This window comes from Stigmatopora nigra, chromosome 21 (genome assembly GCF_051989575.1).
Source record: "Stigmatopora nigra isolate UIUO_SnigA chromosome 21, RoL_Snig_1.1, whole genome shotgun sequence".
Lineage (NCBI taxonomy): Eukaryota > Metazoa > Chordata > Actinopteri > Syngnathiformes > Syngnathidae > Stigmatopora > Stigmatopora nigra.
In genome coordinates, this window is record NC_135528.1 from 3094855 (window position 1) to 3106660 (window position 11806).

Consider the following 11806-nt stretch of genomic DNA (forward strand, 5'->3'; position numbering starts at 1 on the left):
CTCGTATATCGGGGCACTCGTATGTCGAGGTACCGCTGTATTATACTTGGATTAACGTCTTGTGTGTGGAAGTAGAATTAGAGTAAAGTGAAAATGGTTTTAATTGGCGTAATATGTATACATTTTTAGATAAGTGAAATTTTGATGAACGTATTATTATGAACTGCTTTAAATGTCTACCAATACTTCGCATATCCAAGTAAGAAAAAGACATAGTATCCCCCAAAAAGCACTTCTCACAAATACATCATCAGTATAAATATTTGCTCTTTATTTTTTATCTTTCCTCGTCCAATGAAGGGTATAAAAAACTCCCATTAGTGAAGTCTTTTTAAATGGCCTCATGAGCCCTTTGTGCAAATATACAATACATCATGTCATAATTTCCACATTTTTCCAATAGGAAAAAAAGACTTACAAATATAAACACACAAAATATGTATTAAAATTAAATGTTTTTAAACAGGGTTAGTTGATGACCTCTGAGTATCCGTAATAATTCTCTAGCTCGGCGAAAATGTCGTTGGGGTTCTTGCAACTGAGGTTGCAGAAACAGGCCTGTATCCATAACATCTTCCAGGACAGGGACGATCCGTCGGGACACACAAAGTTCACGTCCACCGTCTTGGACTTGTATGGGATGCAGCAGCGCTCATCTGTGCACGTGCCGCAGTATTTGGGACGGTACTGCCGAGTACTGGTGCAGCCCGAGATGCTCATGTTGGATGCACGCTCTTCACGGTACACGTTTAAGCACTTTTTGCCAGCCTGTTACACAAAAGGTTATTAATGTATCATATTTTCTTGATATTGAACTTTTTATAAACACATTCATTAATAGAAGCTATTATTAGGTTGTCATGTTACACAAGGTGGTGTATTTCTGGACTATAAGTCGCACTTTTTTCATGGTTCTGCTGGAAATTAGACTTTTTTTCACTCTAAACAACTGGTTATATATATTTCTTTAGGTTTATTGTTATCAAAAAGCTGTTAATATGTTACATTGATAGGTGCTTATTTTGCCCAGTTCCCTATTTTGCTATTACTTTAAAGTATAATATTATATAACTCATACTTATGTGCGATTTATATATATTTCCTATATAAATGTAACATATTATGTTTTTTGATAACACAAAAAAAACAGTTATATTGTTTATTTTTAGGTTGTTTTCATAAAAAACTGTACAAATGTAATAATGATAGGTGCTTATTTTGCCAGTTTTTCCCTATTTTACTATTACTTTAAAGTATGTTATATAACTTATACTCACCTGCGACTTATATATACTATATATATAAATGTAACATATTAACTCTTTTGATAATAATAACCTAAAAAATATGGTTAAATTGTTTTTTTAGGTTATCATTATCACAAGAACTTGATATGTTACATTGATAGGTGCTTATTTTGCCCAATTATTCACTATTTTACTATTACTTTAGAATAGTATAATGTTATAAAACTTATACTCACATGCGACAATACAATTTTTGGGTAGTGTGAATTATAATCCGAAAAATATTGTACACGATTCCCAATCTATTTAGGAATCAAGGAAATTAAGGTAGCAAAGAAAAGAAAAGGAAAGACTTTGTCTGTTTCTACCTTAATGTGTTTGGTGATGTCGACGTCGCATGGCCGGATGTTGCATAGGCGCGATTCTTTGACTGGCTCGCATCTCTGGTTGGCATTGGAGACACGCAGGGACAAGCCACGGCCACATGTTTTGGAGCAGGGACTCCATGATGTAGTCTGGCTCACGCAGTTGTTTTTTTGCCAGCTTCTCAGCTCAGCGGGGGGAGCTAATAAAGATACATTTATGTTACAAGTGCTGTAGTACCTCTACTTACGAAATTAATTGGCTGGAGGAGTTTTTTTGTAACTTGGATTTTTTATTGTAAGTAGAGGCCTATTTTACACTGAATTGGTATAATCCTTCTACAATCGTCTAAAACATTATAAAAATATACCAATTTGTTATGAAATATGTATGCAAATGTATGTATGCAAAAATAGCAAGGGAACTATTTATTACGCCATTAAAATAATGCCACTAACACCAAATCAAACAAAAACAAATCAAAAGATGCAATCAAACATGCGATTGATCTTTCTCTCTCTTTAGATGTATTTTAATTTAGACAAATTATCATAAATTCGAGCAATAATTTATATATCAAAGCATTTTTAAACCTGAAAAAAATGTATGGCAAAGCATTTGTAAGTAACGATAACATTATAGTTAAAAATTAGTTAAAAGTGTCCTTTTGACAAACGTTTTGCTGCCATCTTGTGGCCTCTGTAGTTGTAAACCTTGTTTTTTAAGGAATGTCAATTCATTCCAGACTTTTATAGCCTTGTGTGGTGGTCTTACCCTCCACGGCATGTCTTGGCGCCGTTTTGCGTCCCTTCTTGGGCTCATCGCAAATCCACTCCTCACAACACTGTCCCCGCACTTTGACACGCCGTGGGTTCTGACACCAAACGCGGGGTGGCTTGGACTCGGTGCAGAGCGGTACACAGCCGATGGCGCCGTTGACACAGACGCACTGGTACTTGCAGCTGGGCTGAAAGCTCTGACCGTTGCGGTAGATGACGCCGTCGTGCTCGCAACCCGTGCCAAGCATATCTACCGAGGACAACGCGGGCAAGGGGACATGCGGAAATGTGACATCTTGCATATTGTTGGTCACCCAGGTTAGGGTAGTCCTCTGCAAAAGTTAAATGGGGGGAAAACTGGTCTCCTCTTGGGGGGTCAAGACTCCTTTAGTTGCAGATTTAGTTTTCAGTTTTAGGTGTATAAAATCTATGTCAATTAAGAGCAGTTTGGTTTGAATATGTTCAGATTCATAACTGTTCTTATGTTACCACTTTTTTACATTTTTTTGCCTTAAAACCCCTCAAAGTCGAGGATCATTGTAATTTGACTTATTTCAAACCAAAAGACAAAATGACACTTACATGCACACAGGCCCTTTTCGTACCTCGGCTTGTCCGAGCTGTAGTCACAGTAAAGCCCCTTGTGGTGGTCGCAGGTGTCCGCCTCGTTACACTCCTCGCCCACCTGCTGGGCGCAGGCCTTGCAGCAACCACAGCCGTCCATCAGGAGGCTGACACCCGGCGGGCAAGCGGGGGGCTCGGCGGGACACTCGCAAGGCCACCGGCAGTATTGAATATGGTTGTAAGGCTCGGTGGTAGGCGACGTGACCGTCGGCATGGCAGTGGAATTCTGGGAGGAGGCCTGGTAGATGTCAAGTTGGAAAAATGTAAGGTTTAACTGGGCCACATCAAAATGGTGGGAAATATTTCGGGCAAATGTTTTCTGTTCGAACCATGACTAAAATTGGAGATTAACATATTTAGCCTAACAAGGAAAATGTTTTGTGTTGGAGATGGTAAAATACTGCTTCTGCATGTTCAATCTTCATTTATCTCATATATATACATGTATGTGTGTGTGTATATGTGTATATATGTGTGTGTGTATAAGTGTATATATGTGTGTGTATATACATACATATAAATGTATATGTATAATGTATATAAATGTATATTGAATTGAACTTCACACTGAATTATATATATATATATATATATATATATATATATATATATATATATATATATATATATATATATATATATATATATATATATATATATATATATATATATATATATATATATATATATATATATATATATATATATATATATATATATATATATATATATATATATATATATATATATATATATATATATATATATATATATATAATTCAGTGTGAAGTTCAATTCAATATACTTTGTTCACTGAACAAAGCATAAAGTTGTAGTATATTGTATTCATGACTTGCAAGGGGTTCATTCCAGTTTATTTTCAAATATAAACGTTTGCTAGAAGAAAATGTGTAATGCTGCGTTTCAGGCGGCCACATGAGGACGCAAAAGCAGATTAAATAAAGAAAATCTGCTATTGCAGCATTAAAATACACTGTTTTGAAAATAATAATAATAATGATATATATATATTTTTTTCCAAGTCTAATATTACCTGTTGAATCCCGACTGCAGTTAGAATCCACAAGAAAAGCCAACTCATCCCTGGTGAGTAGCCTCACATACATCCACTCCAAAAATGCAGTTCATCTGCTCCTCATGCTCCTACATGCAGTGCTAAGTGTTCCACATGAACACCCCAAATACTGCACCCGACTGCAACATCTCCACACTAACAAATCTACGATCTAAGTGAACGAGCGTGTTCAGAAGACAAGTGCAAAAAGCCCACGATGACGTCGACATGCTTTGACATGCTTATTTTCTCCTGCTGCTCCATTTTCACTGCACAACTCCTCCTCCTTCTTTTCCTCCTCCTAACAAGCTCTGACGTCCTCCTTCTCCAACCTCTGACACAACCATTTTCAATACTGTGTATATAGTGTGGTAACATTCAAGGTTTGGATCTCAATTGCCTTAGACAGGTCGAACAAATACGTTTTTTATGCTTTAAAGTTGGATCATTACGGTTGATTTTTTTGGAGACTTTTGACCAAAACAAGACAGAGATTTGGTCTGGTGTTAATTTTAATCCCCCTTCCAAGTCCCTATTTTCCCAACTACAACTTGTCTTCACCCCAATCCCTATCCTCCAAACTCTTAAACATATTCTTCTTTGGTTCCCCTCCCAAAACTCGATTCCCTGACTCCTCCTCCTTCTCCTTCTGTGGTCCTTTTATTGACTTCTGCATTTTTAACTCTACCTCTCCATTTTTTCCTCCCATAACTTTCACCTATGTTTGCTCTTCTCTCAAACTCTGGTTCTTCACTTCTATCCCCATTCCTACCACCCAACTCAAATGATTTTCCTACTCATAGTTTGTATTTTCCTTCTCTTCTTTTAGCTTTACTTGCTTCTTGTCCAACAACATCTTTTCTTTCTGGCTTTGGCCTCTCATTAACCTTAGTTAGGTCAGGTTAAAACTTTATTTCATCCCGTATTCAGGAAATTTCTTGATTGCAGTAGCAAGGCAGACATAAGACACACAAGACAATGTAGACCTAGGTAAAAAAACTGGAGCCACACACATGAAGTCCACAAGCTGTGGACCTTCTACAGACTGAGACTGAAGTTGCCACACAGTCTCTCAGTAGTCTGGAGGTTTTAAAGACCCTTTTCCTGGTCAACTTTCTGCCACCATCTTTTTTCTATCTCAATCTGGTCCACCTTTACTTCTGTTAATTTGGGTTGTCCTTTTCTTCATCCTTCACCTCTTATCCTACTCTTTCCTTCTGCACACATTTCCATTTGAAGGTCCAGTGGTGAGGGTTAATGGCTAAACCTTAATACCCCCTCGTTTAATCTCCTCCGACCAAGACCACATGAACCCCCTCTTTGATATCTGCCACTAATAGGAGGAGTCTGAATCAACTTTGATTTAAAAATCCCGTCCCAAAATAACACAATTTTCCTCCTCTTCAATTATGCAAACAAAAAAAAAACTATTTGTGGCTTTTTTTTGGCTCATCATAAGTCAGAAAACGAGTACCACCAAAAATGTTATAAATCCTTTTTGATCAGTATACAAAATAATAAAATCTCCATGACCAAAGATAATCCATTGAATAATCCTCAATGATTAATAAAACATTTAAAACAAACAAAACACGCAAAAAACGCTTTGTCAGCTGCACATATGCACAACATTAATGCATGATGTCACATGGATCCAAGTCTGAAATCCCGCCTACTCCCAGCCGTCTCCTTTTAGTTTTCTTTGGACCAATTTGACGTCACTTTCTGGATGGAATTAGAGGCAAATAAGCATCAGAGACTCAGAAAAAAGACCCTCCTGGTGACAGAAATGCATATGTACCCAGTTCATAGTTTTACATGAGTGTGTGGTCAATTGGTTGGTTGCTAATTGTTAAGTTTAATCATTAATAATTAAAAAAAGGCTGATCCAGGACACACTGGGGAGATTATGTCTCCCAGCTAGGCCGGGAATGCCTTGGGATCCTCCTGGAAGCTCCTAAAATGAAAGAAAATATAAAATGTGCCAGATTATAAAACACAGTAGTAGTGGTGGTGGTAGTTTTAGTTGTAGTAGGGGATTATGGTATACAGTGGTACCTCGACATATGAGCAATTTGAGATACGAGTAACATTTTGAGGAGATATTTAACTTGAGATACGAGACAAATTTTGATATACGAGCAGATAGCAGACACTAGAAGCTGCTCATAAGGACATGATGGGCACTGTCTCTCCCTGCAACTCCTTCATGTAATGTCTCTGCGAGCACTGGGCGGAGCATTGTATTTTTTCAGTGTTTTTCTTCTTCCCGGTAGTCAGTGCGAATGGCGTATATATTACTTCTCGTGGGCAAGTTGTCGGGCGTTATCCTATTGTGAGGACATTTGTGTGCATCATTTTTGGGAATGTTATGAAGGGAATACAAAATGAAACAACCCTCGATATTGACTGAAAGTCAGTGTGTAATATTAAAACACTAGTTATTTGTTACTTTGTTAATAGATGGCAAATTAGAACAAATGTTTTTCAAATCCAATATCCTTGTTTTGAGTCTTTTTTCAGAGGGTTGGAACGAATTAATTTGTTTTTATTTCATTTCTATGAGAATTGTTGGTTTGAGTAAAGAGAAAATCGACATACAAGCTCAGTCTCGGAACGCATTAAGCTCGTATCTCGAGGTCCCGCTGTGTACTGCAAACCAAAAACTCAACAGGCTTCTACAACAAACAGCATACCTGGAAACACAGTTAAACCAATGCTTTTTTTCTATCTACACATGATTAACCAATATTGATCCTTATATAAGGCGTACTTCTGAGAAAATTGATGTCTTTTAGTTGTGCCTTATAGTGCAGAAAATACGTTTAAGAGTTTAAACACTCACGTGAGGCCTCTGGGTGCCAGTTGGATTGTATATTTGAGCTTACATACAGACCATTCCGGTAATTATAGACGCTTTATATAGCTGCGGTGTACAGCTCATGGACAAAAAGGAAAAATCTGTGGCGCTTTGGTCAGAGTTTCTACAAGAATGCTGCAGTTTGGTGTAAACTCACACAGTGGGTCAACATGACAGAAGAAACAACATTTTCTTATGGTTTAAGGATGCGGAATTATTTGGATTGACAGTATCAATAAAAAACATGAATTTAAAACAATTATGCAATTAGGATAGCAACCCATAAATGGAAAAAAAACTATTTAGAGTCGTACTGAGATGTGTGAAGGCTAACAGAAGTTGTTGGTGGAGATTCCAAGATGCACATTAAGCATATTATTGCATGTACAAAAAGATTTGGGCTCTTCACAAGTTCTTTTTTGGTTCAGGCATTAGCGAAAAACAACAAATGTGCTTAACGGAGGATGTCTTGGATATAAATGGATATCTAGCCTTTTTAGAGAGTGTTGCTCCGCCCACTAAAGGAATGTGTCTTTCTCTTGAGAGTGTTTATGCTGGCTGACCTGCTCGGCTTCCAAATGGCTCAAGAAATCTTTGAAAAAAATAGAAAAAAACTTTTCTACTGTGAAATATGTTAGTTTTAGATTCACAAAGAGCTCGAAAACAATGAAAAATAATGGTATATTTATATGGTAGTCATTTGGCGATACCACATATGGATAACATCTGAATAATTAATTGTTGATATTATTACACAAGCGATGACATGATTTCGTCTCTGATCTTCTTTGTAAATAAGTATAAATGTTATGACTTCAAACAGTGATAGAACAAATATTCTAACAAAAAAAGGAGATGTAATATGTTCTTGATTGAGTTCAAACAGTTGAGAATGATGCAGCTGAAAAAATGCTCATTTTTATTTTTGCCATTCATTAAGAACTGATTGTAATTAATTTTTATTGAGTGCTGGAAGATCTATATAAGATCTGATTTTTTTTTGCTATATTTTGTCAATAGTTTACAACAAACATCATCTGCAGGGCAGTCCTGCTTGCTTTATATTCTCCATCTGTTTCAAAATTCCAAAGGTTAGAGCGAATTTGGAGTCATTTTGAAGTCATAAACTAGATTTTGAGCAGAGAACATCCACAAAAGCCTGTCACGCCTACAAATATATATCCTTCTTTTTTAATCATTTTTCAAAAGCATATTACACCATCACACTGCACTACAGGGAATAGAGATAAAACCATTGAAAATGTGCTCTATTTCTATTTTTTCATCTTTTTTATTAGTTAAAATGTCATGCTTGAAATAAAGCACAAGTGATCTGGCAATTATATTAGATTAGATGACTTTATTCATCCGGTATTCGGGAAATTTCACTGTCACAGTGGCAAGAAGGTGAGAATACAGACACAGAAAAGACATTTCAGACATATGTAAATAGGTAATAAAATAAGTGAATGAATAAATTAATTATAAAAATGAATAAATACATTATAAATGTAAAAATATATATAGATAAATAAATAAATTATAAAAATGAATAGATAAATTATAAATAAATAAATAAATTATAAACATATATAAATACATTATAAAAATAATTACATTAATTATAAAATATAATTAAATATATTAGAAAAATAGAAAATAATCATTATAAAAAATACACCAATAAATTATAAAAAATGCATAAATAAATAACTAAATAAAAAAATTAAAATACAAATAATAGTAAAGAAATAAATGCCTGGTCATTCTTATTGGAGTCAAGTACAATTCCATGTGTGGACTACTCAGCTTTGCCGCACAATGACAAAGTGAGAAAACCCTGGCAATCACTATCACAATCTGGAATGCTTTTTTGCAATGAAAAAAAGGCAAAGATCCTTCTTGATGTGCCAGCGGGATAGAGCGAGGAATTTTACAAGCAGCCAAAGGAAAAGACATCTTGGCGCATTGCCTTAATCATGCAATAGTCATTTAGCTTCACTTTCTCTGTAAATAGGTTCAACATCAATATCCAACAAAAAGTAATCTGTCACTGCTTGTGGATCTGTTTAGACAGCTTCCTCAAAAAAATCCACTCAACAATCATTCATATTTCAGTTTTCACCCAGCAGGCAAATAATAAAAAAATATTTGAAAGGTGTTATCAGATGTGACTTTGAGTCTTTCAGAGGGCAAACAGGTGCACAGTGAAAATGTACGCTCTAGAAAAATAGCTCCTGCCGCGTAATGACTGGGTAATAGATGATGACATGGCGATAAATGCTAAACTTGCATCTGGGTGGCTTGAAGGCAATGCACATTTATTATGGGCTTGCCATGAACTGTTGGCAAGGTAACCTCTAGTTAGTTAGTCGTAAAGGCTGGCATTATCCCGCTATTGAGGTGGTGGTGGGAGGTGGAGCTTATCGAGCGCACAGGTGGCCCATCACATAGGACTTACACGTTTTACACACCAAAAATATTGACTAAGTAATGACTTGCGCCATGTCTCAAAAATCCTGAAATGACTCAAATGTGACTTCACGACCTGACCTGGCAACGATTGACAAATGTCACAGTTTACAGGACATGTTGAAATTCTTGTGAATAAAACTTGCGGAAACAGCCAACAGCTTTTTTAAAAAGTTTTTTTGCTATTTCCTCCCCTCATATTTCAGGTCTCAGGTATTCTTCTGTTTAAGTACTCAGATTTTTTGGCAGATTTGTATCAAACTCCAATTTGTGTGACCTAAACATTTTCTCAAATTTGTTAATAATAGCTATTTTAATCATAACATAACTATTATGAATGAATGCACTTAAGAAGACTTAAAATCAGGAAAAACAAATAAAAATGTAAGTATGTGTATATATATATATATATATATATATATATATATATATATATATATATATATATATATATATATATATATATATATATATATATATATATATATATATATATATATATATATATATATATATATATATATATATGTATATATATATATATATATATATATATATATATATATATAAACTTCTAAAAGGAGCAACAATATTGACAAAAAATCCAAACTAGTTGGTATATATTTATTCATTCATTCATTCATCTTGTCCAACGAGTTAATATTGTATCATCATTAAATTAGTGCTTTGCATCCATAGTACTTAAAAATGACAGCAAAATGCATACAAAAGGAAAAAAAGGAAAAAAATGAATTTAAAAAAATAGTGCCAAATATGTTACTTCAATAATTATAATCATGAGTCCCTTCAAATTATATAGTACAGTCAAATGAATAGAGAATTTAAAAAATTAGTTCAAATGCTGCCCCTATTCTGGCTCCGGTTCATTCAACAAAAAGGTTATCCCTTAACCTTAGTGGTTTGTCTTAACTTTCCCGTGACCAAAATGGCAATAAGGTCAACAAGTACAGTTGAAACAAACATTTATAGGGACATTTTTTGCATCCAACAAAAAACACAGAATGTCTCATGCCGGTCAGTCTCGTGGTTTTCATATTGCAGTAAAGTCATTCTTGCTTCTGCTTTTAGAAGCTATTCGCAGCCATTGAGGCGCTAACTACCACTGGTGCAGCATACGGAATGTCTATCATTTAGGAAGAAATGAACCTTGGAAAAGAACTGAACCCTGATGAGCATATGGGGACTTTGGCTTGTAAGGAAAAAATGAATGACGGCAAACACTTCCACTGGGTAATTTTGTCATTTTAGTCAGAGGGTGTGGAAATGTACTTGCAGCAATCAAACGTGTCCAGACATCCAAATGTGGCCGACACCAACCACAGATGGAAAGTGCCGGCCTCTAAATTCCTTGCCCGGAAAACTGCTCGAAAAACAATAGAGAATTTTCATAAATTGCTGCAAGATTAATCAAGTTTCCATAGTAATTATTATCAGATTCACAGTAACACCTGTCAACACCTGTTGTTGTGATCTGTGTTGAAATAAATGAACCAGAAAGAGTCCTGAGTGTTGCAATTCAACAGTCCATATTTAGGAATCTATTACAGGGGCCACCAACTACAGTCCTCGAGGGCCTCCATCTGGTCTGTTTACCATATCTCCCTCCTCTAACACACCTGAATCAAATGATCAAAGCTCCCAGGTGACTGCGAGCACCAGGCGGGGGACACCCTGAATGGTTAGTCAGCCAATCGTAGAGCACGATGAAACAGACAACCATTCACGCTCAGACTCATACCCAAGAGCAATTTAGAGTGTTCAACCAGCATACCTTTAATGTTTGTGGGATGTGGGAGGAAACCAGAGTACTCAGAGGAAACCCACACAAGCCCAGGGAGAACATACAAACTCCACACATGAGGACCAACCTGGGATCAAACCCAGGACCTCAGAACAGTGATGCCGACACCCTAACCATTCGTACACTACTCTCATGAGTTTCAAATATTTCTGGCTTAATATCGATTGTCATCATACCGGTTTACCCTTCATTACACCACCTTGCTTTGGACCCATTGTGTTTCCTTTAATTCTGCACTGACTAACACAAAAAAAACACGGAAAAAACAGCAACGCTCCGCCCAGTGCTCGTAAAGATCTTTACACGAGTAACACGCGGCGAGAAAGACAGTATAAGTAGGCTATTGCGTCTCGGCCAACTGGCTGTCTCGTATGTTCGTGTCTCAAAATCTGTCTCGTATCTCAAAGCAAATATTTGCTCGGAATTTTACTTATATCTCAAATTCCTCATATGTCAGGGCACTTATATGTCAAGGTATTACTGTATTTAAACACTGATAGGTGGTCCTCTTCCTCTTTTAGTGGTAGGAAGTGCATTGTGAATCAGCCAGTCAGAGTTGCACAC

The 11806-nt window shown here is 36.0% G+C and overlaps 1 protein-coding gene across 1 annotated transcript; it reads right to left on the minus strand.

Annotated features, from left to right (window-relative positions):
• Positions 1-254: 254 nt before the first annotated feature.
• Positions 255-4331, minus strand: ccn4a (cellular communication network factor 4a). The gene is made up of 5 exons (XM_077743527.1): positions 4068-4331; positions 2972-3251; positions 2385-2639; positions 1616-1812; positions 255-768 (listed from the first exon to the last, which is right to left on the minus strand). The coding sequence occupies exons 1-5, from the start codon at positions 4113-4115 to the stop codon at positions 469-471; spliced, it is 1080 nt and encodes a 359-aa protein (XP_077599653.1). The 5' UTR covers positions 4116-4331; the 3' UTR covers positions 255-468.
• Positions 4332-11806: the final 7475 nt, after the last annotated feature.

Excerpts from the sequence above, each read along its gene's own strand:
- ccn4a (XM_077743527.1), bottom strand. The coding sequence starts at position 4,115 with ATGAGTTGGCTTTTCTTGTGGATTCTAACTGCAGTCGGGATTCAACAG. Across the intron at positions 3,252-4,067 it reads CTGCAGTCGGGATTCAACAG|GCCTCCTCCCAGAATTCCAC; the intron begins GTAATATTAGAC and ends GACATCTACCAG. Across the intron at positions 2,640-2,971 it reads CGAAAAGGGCCTGTGTGCAT|ATATGCTTGGCACGGGTTGC; the intron begins GTAAGTGTCATT and ends TGTCCTCGGTAG.